This window comes from Epinephelus lanceolatus, chromosome 12 (assembly GCF_041903045.1).
Source record: "Epinephelus lanceolatus isolate andai-2023 chromosome 12, ASM4190304v1, whole genome shotgun sequence".
In the NCBI taxonomy this organism is placed as follows: domain Eukaryota; kingdom Metazoa; phylum Chordata; class Actinopteri; order Perciformes; family Serranidae; genus Epinephelus; species Epinephelus lanceolatus.
Window position 1 is genome coordinate 45,683,513 of NC_135745.1, and position 27,019 is coordinate 45,710,531.

A 27,019-nucleotide genomic window follows, 5' to 3' on the forward strand; every position below is an offset into this window, starting at 1 on the left:
TAGAATAAAAATGATCTTAATTCAGCACCAAAATGAACGGATCATTAATCTACATTATGTCTTCAGATTTAAACAGCTGTGATTTGTTTCAACATCTAATTAATTGTCATTAAATAAATAATTCAGTACATTTATCTCTGGTTAGACACACACTGTAAGACAGACAGGTTAGAGACACACTTTAAGACAGACAGGTTAGAGAGACACACTGTGAGACAGACAGGTTAGACACACTGTAAGACAGACAGGTTAGAGACACACTGTAAGACAGACAGGTTAGAGACACACTGTAAGACAGACAGGTTAGACACACACTGTAAGACAGACAGGTTAGAGAGACACACTGTGAGACAGACAGGTTAGAGAGACACTAAGACAGACAGGTTACAGAGACACACTGTGAGACAGACAGATTTGAGACACACTGTGAGACAAACAGGTTAGAGAGACACACTGTGAGACAGACAGATTAGAGACACACTGTTAGACAGGTTCAAGACTCATTGTAAGGCAGACAGGTTAGAAATACTGTGAGACAGAAAGGTTAGAGTGACATTGTATGACAGACAGGTTAGAGAAACATACTGTGAGACAGACAGATTAGAGACACACCGTAAAACAGAGAGGTTAGAGAGACACACTGAGACAGACAGATTAGAGAGACACTGTAAGACAGACAGGTTAGAGACACACTGTAAGACAGACAGGTTAGAGAGACACACTGTGAGACAGACAGATTAGAGACACACCGTAAAACAGAGAGGTTAGAGACACACTGTAAGACAGACAGGTTAGAGAGACACACTGTGAGACAGACAGATTAGAGAGACACTGTAAGACAGACAGGTTAGAGACACACTGTAAGACAGACAGGTTAGAGACACACTGTAAAACAGACAGATTAGAGACACACTGTGAGACAGACAGATTAGAGACACACTGTAAGACAGACAGATTAGAGACACACTGTGAGACAGACAGGTTAGAGACACACTGTGAGACAGACAGATTAGAGACACACTGTTAGACAGACAGATTAGAGACACCCTGTAAGTGTATGTAATTTGTCATTTGTGTAGTGTGTGTAGTTTGTGCAATTTGCATAGTGTGTTTGTGTAATTTGCGTAATGTGTGTAGTTTCTGTACTTTTTGTAATTTGCGTCGTGTGTGTAGTGTGTGTACTTTTTGTAGTGTGTGTTGTGTGTGTAGTTTGTGTAATTTGTGTATTGTGTGTAGTTTGTGTAGTGTGTGAAGTATTTGCAGTTTTTGTAATTTGTGAAGAGTGTTGTGTCGTGTGTGTAGTTTGTGTGTAGTCTGTGCAATTTGTGTATTATATGTAGTTTGACATTTGTGTAGTGTGTGTACTGATGTAGTTTGTGTAGTGTATGTAGTTTGTCATTTGTGTAGTGTGTGTAGTTTGTGCAATTTGCATAGTGTGTTTGTGTAATTTGCGTAATGTGTGTAGTTTCTGTACTTTTTGTAATTTGCGTCGTGTGTGTAGTGTGTATACTTTTTGTAGTGTGTGTTGTGTGTGTAGTTTGTGTAATTTGTGTATTGTGTGTAGTGTGTGAAGTATTTGCAGTTTTTGTAATTTGTGAATTGTGTTGTGTCGTGTGTGTAGTTTGTGTGTAGTCTGTGTAATTTGTGTTTTATATGTAGTTTGACATTTGTGTAGTGTGTGTCCTGATGTAGTTTGTGTAGTATATGTAGTTTGTGTCATTTGTGTTGTGTGTGCATGTGTGTAGGTTGTGTAATTTGTGTAGTTCCTGTAGTGTGTGTAGTTTGTGTAATTTGTATATTGTTTGTAGTTTGTGTAGTGTGTGAGGTATTTGTAGTATGTGTAATTTGTGTAGTGTGTCGTGTGTAGTTTGTGTAATCTGTCTAGTGTGTGGAGTTTCTGTAATTTATGTTGTGTGTAGTTTGTTTAGTGTCTGTAGGTTGTGTACTTGGTGTTGTTTGTGTCGTGTGTATTTTCTGTAATTTGTGTAGTTTGCGTAGTGTGTGAAGTTTGTGTTGTTTGTGTCGTGTGTAGTTTGTGAAGTGTGTGTAGTTTGTGTAATTTGTGTATTGTATGTACTTTGTTATTTGTGTAGTGTGTGTACTGTATGTAATTTGTGTAGTTTCTGTAATTTATATAGTGTGTGGTGTGTACTTTCTGTAATTTGTGTAGTGTGTGTAGTTTGTGTAATTTGTGTAGTTTGCATAGTGTGTGCCATATGTGTAGTTTGTTTTCTTTTTTGTAGTGTGTAGTTTGCGTAATTTGTGTAGTGTGTGTTTGTGTATTTGGTGTAATTTATGTAATGTGTAGTGTGTGAAGTTTGTGTAACTTGTGTAGTTTGTTTTATTTGTGTAGTTTGTGTAATTTGTGTACTGCGTGTAGGGTGTGTGTAGTTTGTGCAGGGTGTGTAGTTTTGTAGTGTTTGTTGCGTGTGTAGTATGTCGGGCTTACACACCTTATATAATGAGTGTACAGATGCTGGGCTTTACTCAGGGACATTTCAAGGTCCCTGGAGGACGGTATGCCTGGGCGTCACCTGGATGTCAGGTGATCTCTGATTTAACTAAACAGAAATTAGTCACTGCTGTGAAACAATGTCCGGAGCATCTTTGTCCAGAAGACGATTACAGAGTCATTGGCTCAGCCTGCAGCTCCACCTGCAGCTCCACCTGTCACTGATCAGCCAATTAAAAGACTGTGTGATCATGTGGTTTCTGTGTCGTTCCTCAGTGATTCAGGACCACTGCGACTAGCCAGAACTCCTTCGCCACCAGAGGACGAGAGTCCACCTGACAGTCCAGACTTCAGCTCCAATCACATGCTGCGCCCTGTCTCACCTGGACCACCACGGCCCAAATCTCCTACACAGGTAGATCTACTCGTTAACTATTCCAGACCTCCCTCACAGGTAGATATTATCTGAACTGGATCCAGACCTCCGTCACAGGTATCTGAATTGGATCCAGATCTCCGTCACAGGTAGATGTTATCTGAACTGGATCCAGACCTCAGTCACAGGTAGATTTTATCTGAACTGGATCCAGACCTCAGTCACAGGTGGATATTTTCTGACCTGGATCCATACCTTCATCACAGGTAGATGTTATCTGAACTGGATCCAGACCTCCATCACAGGTAGATGTTAGGGTGTGGTCGGTTTTTGGTATTACCAGTTCGGTTCGGTACTCCGTCTTGGACCGGGTTATTTTTTTTTTTTTTAGACTGACCGGACTGCTTACTCGGGCGGAACGTACGCGAAGCGGACTCAGTGGAGGTCTGCCCGGTAAAAGTGGACTTTCGCAAGCCCTGTGCGTGCAAAGCACGACCGCACGGACTGCGCACCAGTGTCACACAAAAGACTGCTCGGTATGTATTTTTAACATTGCGGGGATTTTTCACAGACATTTTTACAGGAAACTACAACACGGTAGTGCGCTCGACTATGGAAGCCCGAATGACTGCGGACATTCCTGGCGGAGTCCAGTCCACTTATAGTACGCCAGAGTCTGTGAGCACCTATAGATAAGAACAGAGTGCCGACATCAAAGGCTGTCGGAGTCTGTGAGCAACTGTGTCTGCCTCTTCGCCAAGCGCACAGCGAGCAGGAGAGAGGGGGGTGGGGGTGGGGCGGGGACTGAGCTAGGGGGTGCGAGTGTGCACGCGCTGAGGCCTCTACTGTAGCCTGGAGAAATCAAAAAATGCGCCAATATGGCAACACTTTGGCTTTGAGCCAGACGAAGGAGGCAACCCTTGTTTGCACTGATTGAGTAAGCTGCAAAATTTATTTGTAAGGAATAAAAGAAACAACGTGTTACTGTCACTCTGTTGTCCTATGGTCGTTTTTTATTTTAAATGAGTCAATTTCGCCCCCAAGTGGCGAAAATCCAGTTTTACCGACTTGATGCATTTTTTCACAAACACCGGACCTTTTTTTTTTTCTCATACCGACCCAACCCTAGTAGATGTTATCTGAACTGGATTGTGACCTCTGTCACAGGTAGATGTTATCTGAAGTGATAAAAACATGTTATAATCAGATAAATGATTTGTAGATATGGGTGATCAATCACAGGAAGTAGTATTGATGTAGAAGTATTGATGATTAACAGTATCAGACAGACGTTCTGTTTTTCTGTTCTCTTGACGACTGTTGAAACTTCTCAGTAACTTTCTGTGACTGTTTTTCTTTGCTGCAAACTATTGTCTGTAACTGGTGAGTGAACTTTGTTTCTGTCTCTGTCTGTGTGAGTGAATGTGAAATAGGTGACAGTAGAGTCAGTAGATGACAGTGCAATGAATAGATGATAGTAGATGATAGAGGCAACAGGTGACAGTAGGGTCAATAGATGACAGTAGAGTTGATAGGTGACAGTAGAGTCAATAGATGACAGTAGAGTCAGTACATGACAGTAGTCAGTAGATGACAATAGAGTTGACAGGTGACAGTAGAGTCAGAAGATGACTACAGTCAAAAGATGACAGTAGAGTGGACAGGTGACAGTAGGGTCAATAAATGACAGAGTCGACAGGTTTCAGTAGAGTCGACAGTAGAGTCAATAGATGACAGTTGAGTCAATAGATGACAGTAGAGTCGACAGGTGACAGTAGAGTCAGCAGGTGACAGTAGAGTCGACAGGTTTCAGTAGAGTCGACAGTAGAGTCAATAGATGACAGTTGAGTCAATTGGTGACAGGTGACAGTATGACAGTAGAGTCGACGTGTGACAGTTGAGTTGACAGGTGACAGTAGAATCGACAGGTGACAGTAGAGTCGACAGGTGACAGTAGAATTGACAGGTAACAGTACAGTCAATAGGTGACAGTAGAGTCGCCGTGTGACAGTAGAGTCGACAGATAACAGTAGAGCTGACAGGTGACAGTAGAGTCGACAGGTGACAGTAGAATCGACAGGTGACAGTAGAGTTGACGTGTGACAGTAGAGTCAATAGGTGACAGTAGAATCGACAGGTGACAGTAGAGTCAATAGGTGACAGTAGAGTCGATGTGTAACAGTAGAGTTGACGTGTGACAGTAGAGTCGACAGGTGACAGTAGAGCCGACACGTGACAGTAGAGTCGACAGGTGACAGTAGAATCGACAGGTGACAGTAGAGTCAATAGGTGACAGTAGAGTCGATGTGTGACAGTAGAGTCGACGTGTGACAGTAGAGCCGACGTGTGACAGTAGAGCCGACAGGTGACAGTAGAGCCGACAGGTGACAGTAGAGTCGACGTGTGAGAGTAGTTTGATCTCATACACGCTGACACACAGACAGGTCAGACACCTGTAAACAGATACTGCAAAGAACAACAAAACCCAATAAAACAAAACAAGCTGTAATAAGTAAAAACAGACTGTTAATGTTGGCGAAGAGGGCGGAGTTACACTTAGTGTGTATATGTGTATGAATGTGTGTATATTTGTGTGTATGTATTTGATGTTGGTAAACTGTGTGTTTGTGAAGTCATAGGTGTGTAACATTACAGGATCGTTTCACTCAATAAAATCAGACCGCACTGATCAGCTGATCCGTGGACCTGTTGTGCCGACAGCCGCATACTGAGTCACTTCAGATCAGACACCAACGTGACACTAATGTGACACTAATGTGATACTAATGTGACATTATGTGGCACTAAAATGACACTAAGGTGACAGTAACATGACACTAATGTGGCACTAACATGATGCTGATGTGACACTGATGTGATACTAATGTGACATTATGTGGCACTAACATGACACTAAGGTGACAGTAAAGTGACACTAATGCGGCACTAACATGACACTAATGTGACATTATGTGGCACTAACATGACACTAAGGTGATAGTAATGTTACACTAATGTGGCACTAACATTACGCTAATGTGGCACTAATGTGACACTAACATGATACTAATGTGACATGATGTGGCACTAACATGACAAATAAATAATTCAGTACATTTATCTCTGGTTAGACACACACTGTAAGACAGACAGGTTAGAGACACACTGTGAGACAGGTTCAAGACTCATTGTAAGGCAGACAGGTTAGAAATACTGTGAGACAGAAAGGTTAGAGTGACACTGTAAGACAGACAGGTTAGAGAGACACACTGTGAGACAGACAGGTTAGAGACAGACTGTAAGACAGACAGGTTAGAGACACACTGTATGACAGAAAGGTTAGAGATACACTGTAAGACAGACAGGTTAGAGTGACACTGTATGACAGACAGGTTAGAGATACACTGTAAGACAGACAGGTTAGAGACACACTGTAAGACAGACAGGTTCGACACACTGTAAGACAGAAAGGTTAGAGAGATACACTGTATGACAAACAGGTTAGAGAGACACTATAAGACAGACAGGTTAGAGTGACACTGTATGACAGACAGGTTATAGATACACTGTAAGACGGACAGGTTAGAGACACACTGTAAGACAGACAGGTTCGACACACACTGTAAGACAGAAAGGTTAGAGAGACACACTGTGAGACAGACAGGTTAGAGACACACTGTAAGACAGACAGATTAGAGACACACTGTAAGACAGACAGGTTCGACACACACTGTAAGACAGACAGGTTAGAGACACACTGTTGGACAGGTTCAAGACTCATTGTAAGGCAGACAGGTTAGAAATACTGTAAGACAGAAAGGTTAGAGTGACATTGTATGACAGACAGGTTAGAGATGCACTGTAAGACAGACAGGTTAGAGACACACTGTAAGACAGACAGGTTCGACACACACTGTAAGACAGACAGGTTAGAGACACACTGTAAAACAGACAGATTAGAGACACACTGTAAGACAGACAGGTTAGAGACACACTGTAAAAGAGATTAGAGACACAGTGTAAGACAGACAGATTAGAGACACACTGAGACAGACAGGTTTGACACACACTGTAAGACAGACAGGTTAGAGACACACTGTGAGACAGACAGGTTAGAGACACACTGTGAGACAGACAGATTAGAGAGATACACTGTGAGACAGACAGATTAGAGACACACTGTAAGACCAACAGGTTAAAGACACACTGTAAAACAGACAGATTAGAGACACACTGTGAGACAGACAGATTAGAGACACACTGTAAAACAGACAGATTAGAGACACACTGTAAGACAGTCAGATCAGAGACACACTATAAGACCGACAGGTTAGAGACACACTGTAAGACAGACAGATTAGAGACACACTGTGAGACAGACAGATTAGAGACACACTGTAAAACAGACAGATTAGAGACACACTGTTAGACAGGTTCAAGACTCATTGTAAGGTAGACAGGTTAGAAATACTGTAAAACAGAAAGGTTAGAGTGACATTGTATGACAGACAGGTTAGAGAGACACACTGTGAGACAGACAGGTTAGAGACACACTGTACGACAGACAGGTTCGACACACACTGTAAGACAGACAGGTTAGAGAGACACACTGTGAGACAGACAGGTTAGAGACGAACTGTAAAACAGACAGGTTAGAGAGACACACTGTGAGACAGACAGGTTAGAGACACACTGTAAAACAGACAGATTAGAGACACACTGTTAGACAGGTTCAAGACTCATTGTAAGGCAGACAGGTTAGAAATACTGTAAGACAGAAAGGTTAGAGTGACACTGTATGACAGACAGGTTAGAGAAACATACTGTGAGACAGACAGGTTAGAGACACACTGTAAGACAGACAGGTTAGAGAGACACACTGAGACAGACAGATTAGAGAGACACTGTAAGACAGACAGGTTAGAGACACACTGTAAGACAGACTCGTTAGAGACACACTGTAAAACAGACAGGTTAGAGACACACTGTAAGACAGACAGATTAGAGACACACTGTGAGACAGACAGATTAGAGACACACTGTAAAACAGACAGATTAGAGACCCACTGTAAGGTAGACAGATTAGAGACACACTGTAAGACAGACAGATTAGAGACACACTGTAAGGCAGACATGTTAGAGACACACTGTAAGACAGACATGTTAGAGACACACTGTAAGACAGACAGATTAGAGAGACACTGTAAGACAGACAGGTTAGAGACACACTGTAAAACAGACAGAGACACACTGTGAGACAGACAGATTAGAGACACACTGTAAAACAGACAGATTAGAGACCCACTGTAAGGCAGACAGATTAGAGACACACTGTAAAACAGACAGATTAGAGACCCACTGTAAGGCAGACAGATTAGAGACACACTGTAAAACAGACAGATTAGAAACACACTGTAAGGCAGAGATGTTAGAGACACACTGTAAGGCAGACATGTTAGAGACACACTGTAAAACAGACAGATTAGAGACACTAATGCGACACTGATGTGATACTAATGTCACATTATGTGGCACTAACATGACACTAAGGTTACAGTAACGTGACACTAATGTGGCACCAACATGACACTAATGCGACACTAATGTGATACTGATGTGACATTATGTGGCACTAACATGACACTAAGGTGACAGTAACGTGACACTAATGTGGCACTAACATGACGCTAATGTGGCACAAACATGACACTAATGCAACACTGATGTGGCTCTAAAGTAAATCCAAAGTAAAACGAAAAATATTGGTGAGTAAATCCGTTAAATCTACGTCACAATGTCAGGGTCAGGCTCAGGGTTGGGGTCAGGGTCATGTGACACAGTTTAATGTCAGCAGGAGGCACTCAACTTACTCACATTGACAGGCTGTTGATGTGAGTGTGTGTTACCTGACTGTGCTGTCTGAACTCTGACAGCTGCTGTTGCATCACTGTAACACGATCAAATGAATCCATCTCATGTTGTCCTCATGTTCACGTGTTCGTCGGTCTCAGATCAGAATTTGTCCAAGTTTAGGAGGAGTTATTTCTGATCAAATCTAATGACGACGACACATTAACAGTGTCCTCCATTGTCAGAGTATCGTCCAGCCTTATAAGATCCAACACGCTGTTGTCTTTCCTGCCACCAGGGGTCCTTGCTGTGTTTACACAGAGTAGTGATGAGTTGTATTTCATGAGGCTGGAGCATGTTGCATCTCTGTTGTGGCGCCGTCTGAATAATGCCAACAGACTGAGTCATTGTTTCTGTATTGTCTAGATGTGGCTTCATCCATCCTCTGATTTTAAGATGAAGCTACAAAATGGATCAGAAATAATAGAGACTGCTTAAATGAAATCTGCTCTGAGTTGATCTGATAACAGCTTTTCTTGTTTCTTTTTGGGGGGCAGCTTAAAAAGGGGCCGCCGGTGCCTCCACCACCAAAGGTCACACCTACCAAAGAGGTGGCGGAGGAGCAGATCATTGACCTGTTTGGAGGAGAATTTTTACCGGCACCTTCACCATCACAGGTCGGTGGAGTCTTCACATATATTCTGTGTTCCTAAAACAGAGGTAGTGTACATGCACCATGTGTTGTATACAATTGGTTCTTGTTTTACTGACGTTGTTGTTGTTGTCCACAGCCCAATGAACGGCCAGGAGAATCACTTCTTGACCTGGACTTTGATGCTTTTCAACCGGATGACAGTGTTTCGCCGATACCACAGGTTTGAGTTCTTTAAATTAACTGCTTTACGGCATACAACATCCCTCTGTCCCTGGACCCTATGTCCTTGGACCCTGTGTCCCTGGACCCTGTGTCCCTGGACCCTCTGTCCCTGGACCCTGTGTCCGTGGATCCTCTGTCCTTGGACCCTGTGTCCTTGGACCCTCTGTTCGTGGACTCTCTGTCCTTGGACTCTGTATCCGTGGACCCTCTGTCCTTGGACCCTCTGTCCCTGGAACCTGTGTCCTTGGACCCTGTGTCCCTGGATACTCTGTCCTTGGACACTTGTACCCTCTGTTCCTGGACCCTCTGTCCTTGGACCCTCTGTCCCTGTCCCTCTGTCTTTGGACCCTTTGTCCCTGGACCCTGTGTCCTTGGACCCTCTGTTCATGGACTCTCTGTCCTTGGAACCTCTATCCCTGGACCCTGTGTCCTTGGACCCTGTGTTCTTGGACCCTCTGTCCCTGGAACCTGTGTCCTTGGACCCTGTGTCCCTGGATCCTGTGTCCTTGGACACTTGTACCCTCTGTTCCTGGATTCTCTGTCCTTGGACCCTCTATCCCTGGACCCTGTGTCCTTTGACCCTGTGTCCTTGGACCCTCTGTCTCTGTCCCTTTGTCTTTGGACCCTTTGTCCCTGGACCCTGTGTCCTTTGACCCTCTGTCCCTGGATCCTGTGTCCTTTGATCCTCTGTCCATGGATCCTGTGTCCCTGGATCCTGTGTCCTTGGGCCCTGTGTCCCTGGACCCTGTGTCCTTGGGGCCTGTTTCCCTGGAACCTGTGTCCTTGGACCCTGTGTCCCTGGATACTCTGTCCTTGGACACTTGTACCCTCTGTTCCTGGATTCTCTGTCCTTGGACCCTCTATCCCTGGACCCTCTGTCCTTGGACCCTCTGTCCCTGTCCCTCTGTCTTTGGACCCTTTGTCCCTGGACCCTGTGTCCTTGGACCCTCTGTTCATGGACTCTCTGTCCTTGGAACCTCTATTCCTGGACCCTGTGTCCTTGGACCCTGTGTCCTTGGACCCTCTGTCCCTGGAACCTGTGTCCTTGGACCCTGTGTCCCTGGATCCTCTGTCCTTGGACACTTGTACCCTCTGTTCCTGGATTCTCTGGCCTTGGACCCTCTATCCCTGGACCCTCTGTCCTTTGACCCTGTGTACTTGGACCCTCTGTCTCTGTCCCTCTGTCTTTGGAGCCTTTGTCCCTGGACCCTGTGTCCTTTGACCCTCTGTCCCTGGATCCTGTGTCCTTTGACCCTCTGTCCATGGATCCTGTGTCCCTGGATCCTGTGTTCTTGGGCCCTGTGTCCCTGGACCCTGTGTCCTTGGGGCCTGTTTCCCTGGACCCTGTGTCCTTGGGCCCTCTGTCCCTGGATCCTGTGTCCCTGGACCCTGTGTCCTTGGGCCCTCTATCCCTGGACCCTGTGAAACCTCAGGAAGAGACACTGAGGACAGATCCGTTTTCAGGACAAACTATTCTGTGGCACGTAGAATGTTGTGATAAATAATTTGCTTTAAATAATGTCGTGTTTCTAGTTTTTATCTAAACCATACAGGTGTTTAAAAATGGAATGCCTGTGCTCAGGAAATTGTAAAGTTTGGGCGGGAAGAGAGCAATATGAAGTGATGAAGGTTTGGTAGTCGCACCAGCAAGAGCTTCAATTTACTTTCACTGCTGAAAACATGAATAATGTTACCGTTGGTAAAATCAAACAAAATCCATGCTCTACTTTAGAACTGCGGTGGTTGTGTCAAAGCAGGCGACTAGTTATTTAAAAGTAAAACCTCTGCTGTTAAAGTGTGAAATAAAGTTTCTGAACGTGAGTAGTTACTACTTAAATATTTTTAATGTTGTCAGGCAAACACTGGTCTGACTTTACTTTTTCACTCTTTAACTTTGAATGTTGCTATCGGCAACATGATGTACTTAAATTTACTTAATTATGATAGTAATAGTAAATATAGCCACAAGCGGCAATTCCAGAGTTCAAGCCAGCATGGACATTTGAGATTTGAAAGCTGGGTAGAATTAGGACCTTTGATAGTTCAGTACTCTTGCCTCTAAGATTATCAACAGATTTGATGACAATCAGACAGTTGCTCATGCATTTATGTCCAAATCTTTATTGGGCCACGCTCTTCTTTGGAAGCACTGTCACTTCATATTGGTCAACTGCAGAAACATTTTGGAGAAATGCATTAATGGCTTAATTAAAAAAACATACACCACAGCATTGAAACTTCAGGCTCATCCAAAGATAAGTGTCTGATAAGAAGTACTTCCTTTCGCCACTAGGTGGCGCTATGACTATCACAGTATTTTGAAATATAAATGTGTTCAGGGTTGGACTAAAATAAATCGTGAAGTTTGGTGGACATCGGACCATTTACTCCAAAGTCATAGCAATTTGCTGTTTCATGGCGAGACATCAAAATTAAACCCTCTGCAGCGGGCATGGATACTAATGATATGTCATGTTTGTGTACATCAAATATAGAACACAGCATTGAAATTTCATGTTAATCCAAAGATAAGTGTCTGATAAGAAGCACTTCCTTTCGACTAAAGGTGGCGTTATGACTATCACGGAATATTGTCATATAAATGTTTCCAGGGCGGGACTAACATGACTGATGTTAAGTTTGGTGGAGATTGGACCATTTACGCCAAAGTTATAGCAGTTTCTTTTTTCATGGCGAGACCTCAAAATTCAACACTCCGCAGCGGGCAGATCCTGTAATAACATTTGGTCACAACGTAGTCAGGCTCACATAAACCAAGTTTGGAGCAAATCTGATTAATCTGTAGGACAAGTTTGTTAAATCACAACACGTATGAAACACCAAAAATGACCACGGAATACAAAATGGCCAACTTCCTGTTGGGTTCAGGCAATGGGTCCAAGAGACTTTTTTGTGCATCTGGGCATGATACATGTATGTACCAATTTTTGTGCATGTCTGTAGAACATGCGGCTGGGGCTGCACTTTAAAGGGTGTGGCCAATCCATTTTGCGACGCCCCTTGACGAAACTCATATCACATGTCCAGGCCTAGACTATTAAGTAGTGTATAAAGTTTCAGGCAGATTGAACCAAGTACACTTCAGTTAATGCCATTTCCTGTGTTTTGGCGAAACATCCAACTTCACCGTGCTGTTTTGGCCACGCCGTTTGGTAACATTTCACCATCTTCACAATATAACATAACCAAGTTCTTAAGGCCTTTATGACCACATCTGAGCTGGATATGGTCAACCTGCTAGGAGGAGCACATTGAAGTGTAAAACATGGCATTTCCTTTCACCACTAGGTAGCGCTATGATTAGCAGGAAAAATGGTTATGTACTTGTGTTCAGGGTGGGACTAATATGACTGATGTGAAGTGTGGTTGAGATTGGACCACTTACGCCAAAGTTATAGCAATTTTGTTTTTCATGGCGAGACCTCAAAATTCAACGTTCCGCAGTGGGCGCACCATTCAATACTGGGCAGATCCTCTAATAACTTTTGGTCACAAGGTGGTCAGGCTCATAAACCAAGTTTGGAGCCAATCTGATCAAATCTGTAGGACAAGTTCATTAAAACACAACAGGTGTGAAATGCCAAAAATCAAATCAAATCAAATCAATCAAATCAAAACAACTTTATTTGTCCCAAAGGGCAATTTAGTTTGACAGTTCACGAGGCCCACAGATATCCATGCACACAATCATACATCCACAGCAGCAATTAGTTGATGTCAGTGAGGCCCGCAGGCGACCTCCTCTGTCTCCCACAGGGAACACACAAGAAATACACAGCACTTCCAGTCGTAAGTCTAATGATACAACAAAAGTACACAAGAATATGCAGCAATAATACACAAGACAATAATAAGTCTGATGAACATCAAAGACAGGGTGTAGTACATCACATTAAATTCACAAGACAATAATAAGATCTGATGATACATCATAAAAAACATAAAAAAACAGTGCACCCAAGTACACAAGCTAAGAATCCCTCAAGTCACTTCCATAGACTTGGATCAAGGTTTAAAAGTCTGATAGCAGATGGGATAAAAGATCTGGAGTAGCGGTTAGTTTTCCTAGATGAAGCTGTAATGCGACGCCCTGAGGGCATAAGTGAAAACTCAGTGGACAGAATATGGTCATGGTGAGCAATGATTCTCTTTGCTTTTCTGACCACACGTTTGTCCCAAAGGGAACTCAAATCTTCCTTCACACCAATTATCTTGGAACAGACCTTCACAATACCATTCAGGCAATTTTTATCTCTTACTCACAGGCCGTTAAACCAACAAATGAACGATAAGGTCAGAAGGCTTTCAATAAAGGACTTGTGAAACAAAAACTTAATGTTTTTGCTAACATTGAAGGAGTTCAACTTCCTAAGTAGATAAATCCTCTGTTGACCCTTCTTTGCAATAATGTTTGTGTTCACATCAAATCTTAGCTGGGAATAAAATACTGTTCCCAAGTATTTATATGAATCAACAATCTCCACCTCCTTGCCATGAATGAAGTTTGCAACAGGCTTGGTACGATTCTTGCCAAAGTCAGTGATTAGCTCCTCAGTTTTAGACACATTAAGGTCCACAGAGTTATAGTCACACCAACTGATAAAGGCTGGAAAAGAACTGCCATGACCTGCTGCTGGACCTTGGAGAAGGGACAGAACCATGTAATCTGAAAATTTGACTAAGTAGCTTTCCTCTTTGACAGACCTGCAGCTATCAGTGTATAGAATAAAAAGAAGAGGAGAGAGAACACACCCTTGGGTTGAGCCTGTGTTGGAAATCAGGACATCTGACATGACTCCATTAACTAAAACCCGCTGTTTCCTCCCTGTTAAAAAGTTAAGAATTAATACTAGAAGCTGATGAGGTAGATTAAAATGCACACTGAGGTGATCGATTGAAATGTGCGGTTGCATCTTATTGAAGGCTGATGAGAAGTTGGCAAACAAGAGTCTAGCATGAGAGTTTGGTTTCTCCAAATGTGTATAGGTCTTATTTAGGTTGAACATTTTAGCATCCTCACCCCCCTCCCAGCCCGATCCAGATTTTCCGCAACCAGGGACGCAATCTCATCTTTTAAAATTCTTTCAAAGTGTTTAATAATTAATGATGTCAGGGCGACTGGCCTGAACTCATTGAAATCACTGTTTCTCTTTACTTTAGGAATGGGAATTATTGTGGAAGTCTTCCTAAGTGAGGGCGACACACAGCTATCGGCGCATAATTGAAAATTTTTTGAGAAGACTCAACTAACCTGATTGGCACAGTGATGTAGGACTTGCCCACCAGTGGTATCCAGGCCTGCAGCCTTCCTAATATTTGTCCTCTTTAATAAGGCAGCTACATGCTCCTGCGATATCACTAAGGATTTGTGGGGTACAAGAGAGTTCCTTACCCTAGAGACATAAACAACAACATCAGGTTTTTCAAAACGAGAAAAGAAAGAATTAAAACAGTTTGACAGATCAGTATCATGAACCCCATTAATTCTGATGTGATCCTCTGCTACATCAGTATAGTGATCAATAGATGCCATTGCCTTGATACCCTGCCAGGCAGTCCTCATAGTATTGCTGCTGAATTGCATTTCTATTTTCTTTTTGTACTCTATTTTGGCCTTGAAGATTTCATTTTTAACTTCCCTGGCAACATTATTTCTTTTTGGTCCCCTGAGTAAAAAGTTCTTTTCTTTTAGTTAAGTACCGATTTAAGCTTCTTGGTCACCCAGGGTTTATTATTAGGATATATAATGACCTTTTTGGTGGGTATAATAGAGTCTACACAAAAGGAGATATAAGATGATGCAACATCCGAGACTTAATCAACATCGTCATTACAGGTGTCAAAAAAACAGTCCCAATCAGTACAATCCATACATGCTTGAAGAGATAAGACAGCATCCTCAGACCAGGTTTTGACTGTCTTTTCCGTGCGCTCAAGGTGCCTGTAGCAAGGCTTGTAGGTGAGCATTAGGTAGATGCCGTTATGATATGGTGCTCCCAGAGATGGCATAGGAAGCGACTTGTAAGCACCGCCCACCAAGCCATAACACAAGTCCAGGATAGAGTTATTTTTAGTAGTTGCACAAGTTGTTCATAGGTTTTAAGGGTCGAATCCAGGGAGCAGTGATCAAAATCCCCAAGTGTGAATTTAGGTACCTCTGTGCAGATTGAGTGAAACCTGTGGGTGACGTAAGTGATCAGCTGCGTTGCCGTAGTAACATTAGCTTTGGGGTGAATGTAAACAATAGTGAAGAAGAGTTGCTGAAATTCTTGAGGCAGGTAATGCGGACGGAGAGAGACGGTCAACAGTTCAATGTCAGATGTACAAAGTCTCTCTCGAACAACAATGGTATTATAGTACCTGCGATTAATGTAAAGACATACGCCTCCTCCATGACGCTTCCCTGTGATGTCAGGATCTTCGTCCCGGTCAGCGTCACTGAGCCACGTTTCAGTGAAAGCTAAAAGACAGGTTTCTCTGATTTCCCTCTTACACTTGACCAAAGCTTCCAACTTGTCTACTTTGTTCCTAATAGACTGTGCGTTGGCGAGCAATATTGTAGGCAGAGGGGGGAGCCTGCGCCGGTTGTCAAGGCAGAGATTTTTCAGTCTCATTATTCTTCAGTTCATCCCATCAGGGGTTTGTGTTGATGTTTATTGATTATTGATATTTATTGGTTATTGATATTTATTGGATATTGATATATATATTGGTTATTGATATGATGTTTATCTGTTTTCTGTACAAACCGTGTTGACACCATGAGCTTCATGAACATGTGCTCTGCCTCTTTCAGACAGCTGTTCCTTGGGATATGTGGTCGGTGAGTAAAATCTGTCTGTTGGTGTTCGATCAAAAACATTCACTAAATTTATGATCCAGTTTTTTTGGGGGGTAAAATTTATTTGGAGATAAAAGTATGAATGACGTAAAATCAATCAGTATATTAAATGACAGTACACAGATCTCTGAACATATGAACCATCTTCTGTCCATTTTTTTAGGCAAACACACAAACAGCTGAGCCTGTAAGTAAAACACAACATCTGTTCTTCATCATCATCATCATCATCACTAAAACCTTATGAATTACTGATAGAACTTCAGTACATTTACAGAACCATCCACTTGATTCTTGTTTTCAGTCGGTTCTGTTCGCACAAAGATAATTTTATTTACAGAAGTCACAGTTTACCTCGGAGGGGTTGTAACAAACAACATTTCTCCGTCATCTCAGAGATCCTTTCTTCTGTTGACACCAGTGTATGTATACCAGGGGCGATTGCTCTGAGACAACAAGGGAGGCTGAACTTCCCCTAAAATTTCATAGAAGAAATGGTCAAATATGCACTATTGACTTTACATTAAAATAAGAATTTACATTGCTTAAAAGGTGCCTTAGGATGCATTTCACATCATGACCAGTTTTCAAACGCGACCTCCCTGTCATACATGCTCGTGTCAGCACAGTGGATGCAGAGCGTCCAAGAATTTCTATGAGACAGCGCTGAGCAGGTTTTTTTCATGCAGCAAAGAGAGATGCTCATTGGATAAAGGCTCAGCCTCCCTGGGACCTAATGGAGCGGTAGGCAGGAGAGGACGCTTGGTGTCTGCATAATGATTGGAGGAATTGTCTAAAAGGCTGAACCCCTTTGTGATTGACAGCGCTTTGGAAATACACACCGGCATTGGCGACCCCTGTCTTCTGACAGAGTGTTTCCATAAAACATATAGCTCATTTTCACTGTTTGTACAGTTCAGGTGTTTAAACCATCTGAAAATCATTGAGGTGTGTGTTGCTGTGGTTCTATGTCATGAGTGTGGTTGAAAAACAGCTTGAATTAAATGTTCCTTTTATAAGTTACTGCCTCGCTAAAATATGACACATGTTATGATGTAAACTTAAAGTGAGCCAGCCGCCACTGATATACAGTATATCTGAAAATTGATATTAAACTTATTTTGATGCAGGTGAATCTTGTCTCTTCAGAGATAACCGCTTAGTCTTAATTTACCCAGAATTCACAGTGATGGTTCTACTGACAGCAGTCAGGAACATGTTTTTTAATAACAGTTATGATCAGTCTGTCTTTGTGCAACCAGTTCTTGGATTCTCACATCGTTCCTGTCTATTGTCTTTGTCTTTGTGTGGGGGCGGGGTCACACTTTAACCCTACAATCCCTGCTTTTCCCGAGCAGGCTGCAGATGCTGGCTTCGTCGCTGACTGGTCCGCTGACTTTGGTTCATTGTCAGCAAACGGAGATGCTGCTTCAGGAGCCGAGGCCCCTGCTGTAGGGCTGGAGAGGGCACAGGGCGGGGCACAGGGTGGGGCTCAGGGCAGGCCCCAGGCAGATGACTGGCAGCCAGGTGCAGACACAGCTACTACACATCCTCAGGACAGTGAGCCAACCACAGCAGCTCAAGATGAGGTTAGCAGCTGGAACTCTCAAAGTAACCCCGACCTTCATCCCTCTGCAGTCAGAGGAGATGAAGATGAGACAAGACATGCAGATTCCGTGGGAGATACAGCAGGGCAGGAAGACCGCAGGAAGTCTACCCCAGGTCTTATATTCACCAATGAGTACGGTGAACAGATTGAGGACAGCACAGAGGACAGAGTAGACAAGTGGTCCAGGTCTCCAGATGGGTCTGGGTCTGAATATGAGACTGCTGAGGAGTGGGGTGATGGAGGTCAGGGTGGAGGCTGGGCAAGTGCAGATGATGAACTTTCTTATGAAGATCGTTCTCCAGTGAATGTCTCAGAGGGATGGGGATCTGAAAACAATGGTGTAGCAGCAGATTGGTCTCAGATGGTAGGAAACATTTCCCCAGAGAGCAATGCAGCAGACAGGAAGTGTTCAGGTGAAGAAAAGCCAACAGGAAACCAAACTGATGTCACATCAAGTTGCAGAAAATATTCTGAAAGTCGAGGGGAAGGACACAAAAGCATTTTTAAATCTGAAACACAGGGAGGAGGTGTGTTTGATTCAGTGACCTCAGCTGAAACACAAGGAGCAGGTGCATTTGATTCAGTGACCTCAGCTGAAACACAGGGAGGAGGTACGTTTGATTTAGATCCTTTTGCTGAAACACAGGGGGGAGGTGCGTTTGATTTAGATCCTTTTGCTGAAACACAGGAAGGAGGTGCGTTTGATTCAGATCCTTTTGTTGAAGCACAGGAAGGAGGTGCGTTTGATTCAGTTCCCTCAGCTGAAACACAGGGAGGAGGTGTGTTTGATTCAGATCCTTTTGCTGAAACACAGAGAGGAGGTGTGTTTGATTCAGATCCTTTTGCTGAAGAACAGGGAGGAGGTGCGTTTGATTCAGATCCTTTTGCTGAAACACAGGAAGGAGGTGCGTTTGATTCAGTTCCCTCAGCTGAAACACAGGGAGGAGGTGCGTTTGATTCAGATCCTTTTGCTGAAGCACAGGGAGGAGGTGCATTTGATTCAGTTCCCTCAGCTGAAACACAGGGAGGAGGTGCGTTTGATTCAGATCCTTTTGCTGAAGCACAGGAAGGAGGTGCATTTGATTCAGATCCTTTTGCTGAAACACAGGTAGGAGGTGCGTTTGATTCAGTTCCCTCAGCTGAAACACAGGGAGGAGGTGCGTTTGATTCAGATCCTTTTGCTGAAACACAGGAAGGAGGTGCGTTTGATTCAGTTCCCTCAGCTGAAACACAGGGAGGAGGTGCGTTTGATTCAGATCCTTTTGCTGAAACACAGGAAGGAGGTGCGTTTGATTCAGTTCCCTCAGCTGAAACACAGGGAGGAGGTGCGTTTGATTCAGATCCTTTTGCTGAAACACAGGAAGGAGGTGCGTTTGATTCAGTTCCCTCAGCTGAAACACAGGGAGGAGGTGCGTTTGATTCAGATCCTTTTGCTGAAACACAGGAAGGAGGTGCGTTTGATTCAGTTCCCTCAGCTGAAACACAGGGAGGAGGTGCGTTTGATTCAGATCCTTTTGCTGAAACACAGGGAGGAGGTGCGTTTGATTCAGATCCTTTTGCTGAAACACAGGAAGGAGGTGCGTTTGATTCAGTTCCCTCAGCTGAAACACAGGGAGGAGGTGCGTTTGATTCAGATCCTTTTGCTGAAACACAGGGAGGAGGTGCGTTTGATTCAGATCCTTTTGCTGAAACACAGGGAGGAGGTGTGTTTGATTCAGATCCTTTTGCTGAAGCACAGGGAGGAGGTGCATTTGATTCAGATCCTTTTGCTGAAACACAGGTAGGAGGTGCGTTTGATTCAGTTCCCTCAGCTGAAACACAGGGAGGAGGTGCGTTTGATTCAGATCGTTTTGCTGAAACACAGGGAGGAGGTGCGTTTGATTTAGTTCCCTCAGCTGAAAGACAGGGAGGAGACAAGGGGGGTGGTTTTGAATTTGAGCCATTTACTGAGACCTCAGGAGAAGATAGAGTTGGGTCCGCTGTGAATGCGAGAGGTGGGTGGGACACAGACTTGTTTGCCAGCAGTTTTCCAGAGGCCTTTGCAGGGACTGAAGGTAGTCACAGCAGTGGCTTCGACTCTTCTGTCACCCAACAAAACTCGGCATCTGCTGCTGTGTCTGGAACGGCAGAAGCAATCAAAGATGTAAATGTTACCAGAATTCATAAAGAACCAGAAAATTCAGACATGTCCGAAGATGAAGCTGCAAACCGGAGATTTGGAAAGTTGTACCAAGAGCTAGATACAGAAAAGGAAGAGGTACTTGACATTCTGCAGTCCTCAGTGTGGTAGATTAGAGTAGATTTTCTGTCGTCTACCCTCCCACAGATTGAGAAACAGTGAAAGTAGTTGTCCTGAAACCTGGATCCCAGCCTGAGCTCCTACTCCTGCCTCCCGCTTGCATTGTCTGCTTGTTCATTCCATACTTTTATTTTCACATCAAATCAATCTTCACTACTCATGTAAGACTTGTTTAACCTGAATGCTTCAAATGCTAATTAATGTTTTTGCGATTTAATTTAGGTGACCAATACATTTAATGGATTCTCGCAGGTAATTTTTGAAACTAAACTTTTTTTTTCTTTTTTTAGTGAAGTCAACTTTATTTTTATGGCTCTTTTTGTCGAGCCAAAACACTGATCTGTAGTTTGTCCTGATGACAGTGATCACAGCATGCATCACATTTTAATTCCAGACTGTTCAGAGCAACGTCAGTCCACAAGAAGTTTTGATTTTAGTTTGATGCAATTTTTGACTGTTGCTTTTAGCATTCAGCCTTCCAGCTGTAGTTTTCAGTGTTTCAGACAGTAGTTAACTTTCAGTGACCAGTGTTTATTTTCTACCTAGCTTATCAGTTTTATCTTTCAGTGGAACAGGGCCACTGTAGAGGTCACAGCAGAGGTCAAAGGTCACTTCGATGGCCAAAGGTTACTGCAGAGTTTTGGTATATTAGACACTGACCTCACTTACCCAATCAAATCCTCAGAAGCCTTGTTTTCAGTAACGTTCTCTATTTTAATGTTCTCTATGAATGCTTTATAATCATGTGTTTGCAGGTCCTGATTGTCAGTTGTGACTCTTCTTCTTTTCAATTTTTAATGCCTGCGCTTCGAAGGATGCCACTGTCCCATCATTTTTTGCTGATTTTGATAAGATGGTGAGTTTTAAATGTCATCATGTGACTTTGAATGCTGTGTTAATGTCCTATATGTACTGTTATTTGCTTAATTTGGATGATGGCAGATGTGAAACTTTTCTACTTATTGTTTGTTCTAAAGTGATTTTTTTAACCTCAAAACTATAATCTGAAAGGTTTTCTTCTAACTGTAACAGTAAGTATAGCATAACTGGTTTGGGACTCACATCATGGTGTTAGTTCAGAACAATGGAACCACCCCCTCACCCGTCAGTATCCGTTTCTTTGAACAGAGAGCAGTGCAAATATGAAAGATGGATCCAATCCTGTCCTATAAGCAATTTTCATCTGCAGATAAATTCCTACACAATGTCTAACTTTAACTAAATTAATAAGTGTTTTGGTACCAGATGCCTCTCAGGCAAACTGTTGTACAGCATACCCAGATGATATCAGAGTCCATGTACAAAACCCAAAACCAGTGAAGTTGGCACGTTATGTAAATCGTAGATAAAAACAGAATACAATGATTTGCAAATCCTTTTCAACTTATATTCAATTGAATACACTGCAAAGACAAGATGTTTAATGTTCAAACTGAGAAACTTTATTTTTTTTTTTGCAAATAATCATTAACTTAGAATTTAAAGGCAGCAACACATTGCAAAAAAGTTGGCACAGGGGCCTTTTTACCACTGTGCTACATCGCCTTTCCTTTTAACGACACTCAGTAAACATTTGGGAACTGAGGAGACCAATTTTTGAAGCTTTTCAGGTGGAACTCTTTCCCATTCTTGCTTGATGTACAGCTTAAGTTGTTCAACAGTCCGGGGTCTCCGTTGTCGTATTTTACGCTTCATAATGCGCCACACATTTTCAATGGGAGACAGGTCTGGACTACAGGCAGGCCAGTCTAGTACCCGCACTCTTTTACTATGGAGCCATGCTGTTGTAACACGTGCAGAATGTGGCTTGGCATTGTCTTGCTGAAATAAGCAGGGGCGTCCATGAAAAAGACGTTGCTTGGATGGCAACATATGTTGCTCCAAAACCTGTATGTACCTTTCAGCATTAATGGTGCCTTCACATATGCGTAAGTTGCCCATGCCTTGGGCACCAATACACCCCCATACCATCACAGATGCTGGCTTTTGAACTTTGCGCCTATAACAGTCCGGATGGTTCTTTTCCTCTTTGGTCCGGAGGACACGACGTCCACAGTTTCCAAAAACAATTTGAAATGTGGACTCGTCAGACCACAGAACACTTTTCCACTTTGCATCAGTCCATGTTAAATGAGCTCGGGCCCAGCGAAGCCGGCGGCGATTCTGGGTGCTGTTGATGAATGGCTTTCGCTTTGCATTGTAGAGTTTTAACTTGCACTTGCAGATGTAGCGACGAACTGTAGTTACTGACAGTGGTTTTCTGAAGTGTTCCTGAGCCCATGTGGTGATGTCCTTTACACACTGATGTCGGTTTTTGATGCAGTACCGCCTGAGGGATCGAAGGTCACGGGCATTCAATGTTGGTTTTCGGCCTTGTCGCTTACGTGCAGTGATTTCTCCAGATTCTCTGAACCTTTTGACGATATTACGGACCGTAGATGATGAAATCCCTAAATTTCTTGCAATAGCTCGTTGAGGAATGTTGTTCTTAAACTGTTCGACAATCAGCTCACGCATTTGTTCACTAAGTGGTGACCCTCGCCCCATCCTTGTTTGTGAATGACTGAGCATTTCAGGGAAGCTGCTTTTATACCCAATCATGGCACCCACCTGTTCCCAATTAGCCCGTTCACCTGTGGGATGTTCCAAATAAGTGTTTGATGAGCATTCCTCAACTTTCTCAGTCTTTTTTGTCACTTGTGCCAGCTTTTTTGAAACATGTTGCAGGCATCAAATTCCAAATGAGCTAATATTTGCAAAAAATTACAAAGTTTACCTGTTCGAACATTAAGTAACTTGTCTTTGCAGTGTATTCAATTGAATATAGGTTGAAAAGGATTTGCAAATCATTGTATTCTGTTTTTATTTACCGTTTACACAACGTGCCAACTTCACTGGTTTTGGGTTTTGTAGGAAGGAAGTATTTTGCTGCTTGGAGAAATCAAGTTGTTAGTTTGAGACCCAAGCAGGCAGTCAGATGAGCATGAAGAAATCCAACACTTCGGCTGGTGTCTGCGGTTCAGATCACAGGCTGGCTTTTTCAGTCCAATAATAGGGGGTAGCAGTTCTGTTGGCATAGATGCATGTAGGTCATACTTCCACCAGGAGGAGGGCAGGTGGCTGTAGCAGATCCTGAACCGGCCTGACTCTGCTGGATCACCAAATGTAGTGTTGCTGCCATTACACAGATTAGACCCAGTGCTTGCTTCCTGCTGCCCAAGTAGAGCCCATGTTCTGGAGCTGAGGCCAGTTTTAGTGTCTGTGTGTGCCCTTGTGTTTGGGGCGAGGTGAGAGCCCAAGAAAGAAATTCAATAAACAACTTTCGAAAAACCTATTTGATTAAATAGGTAACCTATAAATTAAATGTCTAAAGTGCTAAATGCTGAAGTGTATTCTCAACATGACAGTTATCACATTACCTTCAAAGACTGTGGACATCAAGGAAGTGTCAGTGCTGGATGTTGAAAAGCCGACGTTACATAAATGTTTAAGAAGAAGGTGCATTCGCAGGAAAAGCTGGAAAAGTAAGAGCAGGTTTATTAAATGTAATTTATCATGATATATGAAAGATATGGAATATTGTAAAACTCGCCCCCCCAGTACTTTCCAGACCTGAACATATACCCCGTACTGAAATCTCACGTTCTCAGATGTTTGTCTGCTCAACACCTCCTGTGTCAACCTACGGACTTTCAGGGGCAGAACCTTCAGTGTGGTGGCCTCCACCCTCTGGCAGAAATCTGTGGACATCTTCAAAAATCTCACCTGTTCACAATCATGTACAGACTCAGTTAATCCTGTGAAACACAACATCATATATGTTTGTGTGTTATTTGTTCTGCCTCCATGTATGGAAAGAGTTGGTGGGTTCATTTAGTAGCGCCATAAAATTAAATCTATTATGACCAATAGTATCTATGTTCTCTATAGTGTGACTGACCTTACAGCATGTTGGCAACATGTTGCCAAATGTGTCCAGGCAGAACTCATGCTTATGAACTTAAGTCCTACATCAGAGACTGTATGATCACCATACCATGACCACGTAAACATGACCACCCAACCATGACCACCAAACTGTGACCACTAAACAATGACCACCACATCATGACTATCAAACCATGACCACCAAACCATGACCACCAAACTGTGATCACCAAACAATGACCACCAAACTGTGACCACCAACCTGTTACCACCGAACCGTGACCACCAAACCGTGACCACCCAACCGTAACCACCAAACCGTTACCATCAAACCAAGACCACCAAACTGTGACCTCCCCCAATCATGACCACCAAGCTGTGACCACCCAGTCATGACCACCAAGCTGTGACCATCTAACCATGACCACCATACTAATGTTTTGGCAGGTACACACGAAGCGTTACAGCCCTTGCTGGTGCATGATACAGATAATTTTAACATATTTACGTTTTGTTTTTATATAATTCATTAATAAGTAATGTAGTCATGACATCAGCTCTGTTCTGCCTGTCATCATTTCTTTTCCATGTTTTGTATCTAATGGTGAGGAGGGACTGAACGCTGATGAAGTTTAAGATGAAGAACATGAGCAGATATGAGGGCAGGACTGGAATTAATGAGCGGTCAATTGAGATGTTCAGAATTCTTTAATTGAATTTGATTTAAAAGGTCACAGTTGAACAGTTTTGTGTTTGATCGCCATCTTTTTTACAAAAGAACGAAGTGACTGCTGAAACAACTGAGGCTCCAGAAGCCTTGGACACAGAAGTTTCTGAAGAACAAGACAAACCTGCAGCTCTCCCTGCTGGTGAGGAACCCACAGCTTCCTCTGCTGGTGAGGAACCCACAGCTTCCTCTGTTGGTGAGGAACCTACAGCTTCCCCTGCTGGTGAGGAACCTACAGCTCTCTCTGCTGGAGACGAGGAGGAGGAGGAACCTAAAGCTGGTGCTGAACCTCCAAGTTCTCCTGCTGGAAAACAGATCGAAGAACCTCCAGGTCTGTCGGTTGGTGATCAAGATACAGGAAGTTCTGTCAGCGTGACAGAGAAGAAATCTGATGTGAGTTAACAAATTAATCACAATATCTGACTGCATCAATGTGTGATCTCCTCTTCATCATCACCATCATCATCATCATCATCATCATCACCATTGTTATGATCATCTTTGTCATCATCATCATTATGATGACCATCATCATCATCATCACCACCATCATTATGATGACCATCACCATCATGTGTGAATTATTAAATTGTGCATTTACATTAGAAATTATTGAATTGAATTTATTGTTTATATCTGTTGTTGTTTTGAGTTCCTGTCTGATTTCGTGTCTGTGAGTTCATGTCTTTGAATTTGTTTCTGTGAGTTTGTTTCTTTGATTTTGTGTCTGAGTTCGTCTTTTTGAATTCCTGTCTTTGAATTCTTGTCTTTGATTTCATTTCTGTGAGTTCGTCTCTTTGAATTCGTATCTTTGATTTCGTCTTTGTGAGTTCGTCTCTTTGAATTCTTGTCTTTGATTTTGTGTCTGTGAGTTTGTCTCTTTGAGTTTGTCTCAGTGAGTTTGTGTCCTTGATTTTGTCTCTGTGAGTTTGTCTTTTCTTCGTGAATGATGTCATTAAATGTTATTTTTTGTCCAAAGTTGACTGTTGGATCTCCCGGAACTGAGAAGGCGGAGCTTGGTGAGGTGTGTAGTTCTGCTCCGAGTGTAGTTTTTGTCATTAATAAATAATGGATGTTTGTTTATTGTTGTTAAAGATGTGTTACTGTGAAGAAGAGACATCCTTGATGCAGTGCTCCGATTCAAGACAACATGACAACATCCTTTATGTTGCAGCGACAAAACACTTAAATTGAACTTTTTACAGTTATGACAGCTGCTGATGTTAAAGGTTTATAATTAATCTTGGAATTAAAATTTCTTGATTAACAAGAATGTGTCAATGTGTGGAAATTGTCTTTTATAAGACTGTTTATTTCTGACTCACTCAAATACTTTTTCATCGTTTGCTGAGGTTACACTGTGTACTGTGATGACCCCTGTGCTCCATTAGCTGATGTTTTATCTCTAATATTAATGAAGTGAAATACTGCAGCAGAATCTGTGATGCCAACAGCTATTGACCACGGATTATGTGATTCTGAAAAAGTTTCTGTTTCTGTTTTAATGAAATGATTTCTGTGATTTGGCACAGATTCCTCCTGTGGATGAAGCAAAACCATCTCCAGATGAAGCAGCTCCATCGGTAACTCTCACTTTACTTTGATTGTGACCATTAATACAAAAACAAAAATCACTAACTCAAACCCTGTCATTTCATCAGTCCTGAGTGAGTATAATGAAACATTTTCCCAAATCAAAAGTGTCTGTCCATCCATCCATCCATCCATCCATCCATCTCCAGTGCAATGTGTAATCCTGTCAGTTCCTTCAACTTGTTCAGTTAATTTAGTCATTTGTTGCTGCTGGCTTATAATCCTCCATGTTTCCTGACGGTTCTGGTGATCTATCATTACTGGTTATGGAGTGACTTAAGTAATAATTAAATCACTTTTAATTAAACACCATCCTACAACAACTAAAAAATGGTTGATAAAAATACAAATGCGGAGCTTAAACTAGAAAAAAAAAATTGTGTTTGAGAATATAAACATGAATACACTCATTAAACATCCCCTATAAATTATATCATTACATTGCTT

At 42.7% G+C, this 27,019-nt stretch overlaps 1 protein-coding gene across 16 annotated transcripts in view; it reads left to right on the top strand.

Moving 5' to 3' along the window:
- amph (amphiphysin) overlaps positions 1 to 27,019 on the top strand; it is a 37,517-nt gene that overhangs the window by 8,487 nt on the left and 2,011 nt on the right. For 2 of the 16 annotated variants that reach the window (XM_033649622.2, XM_033649627.2), the window contains 11 exons: positions 2,729 to 2,867; positions 9,236 to 9,355; positions 9,470 to 9,553; positions 16,373 to 16,399; positions 16,581 to 16,604; positions 17,776 to 20,283; positions 20,548 to 20,577; positions 21,140 to 21,181; positions 25,031 to 25,372; positions 25,959 to 26,003; positions 26,512 to 26,562. In XM_033649622.2, the coding sequence (XP_033505513.2) occupies positions 2,729 to 2,867; positions 9,236 to 9,355; positions 9,470 to 9,553; positions 16,373 to 16,399; positions 16,581 to 16,604; positions 17,776 to 20,283; positions 20,548 to 20,577; positions 21,140 to 21,181; positions 25,031 to 25,372; positions 25,959 to 26,003; positions 26,512 to 26,562 (3,412 nt within the window). The remainder of the gene's footprint in view (positions 1 to 2,728; positions 2,868 to 9,235; positions 9,356 to 9,469; positions 9,554 to 16,372; positions 16,400 to 16,580; positions 16,605 to 17,775; positions 20,284 to 20,547; positions 20,578 to 21,139; positions 21,182 to 25,030; positions 25,373 to 25,958; positions 26,004 to 26,511; positions 26,563 to 27,019) is intronic. The other 14 variants (XM_033649623.2, XM_078173494.1, XM_078173492.1 and 11 more) reach the window with 13 other exon arrangements.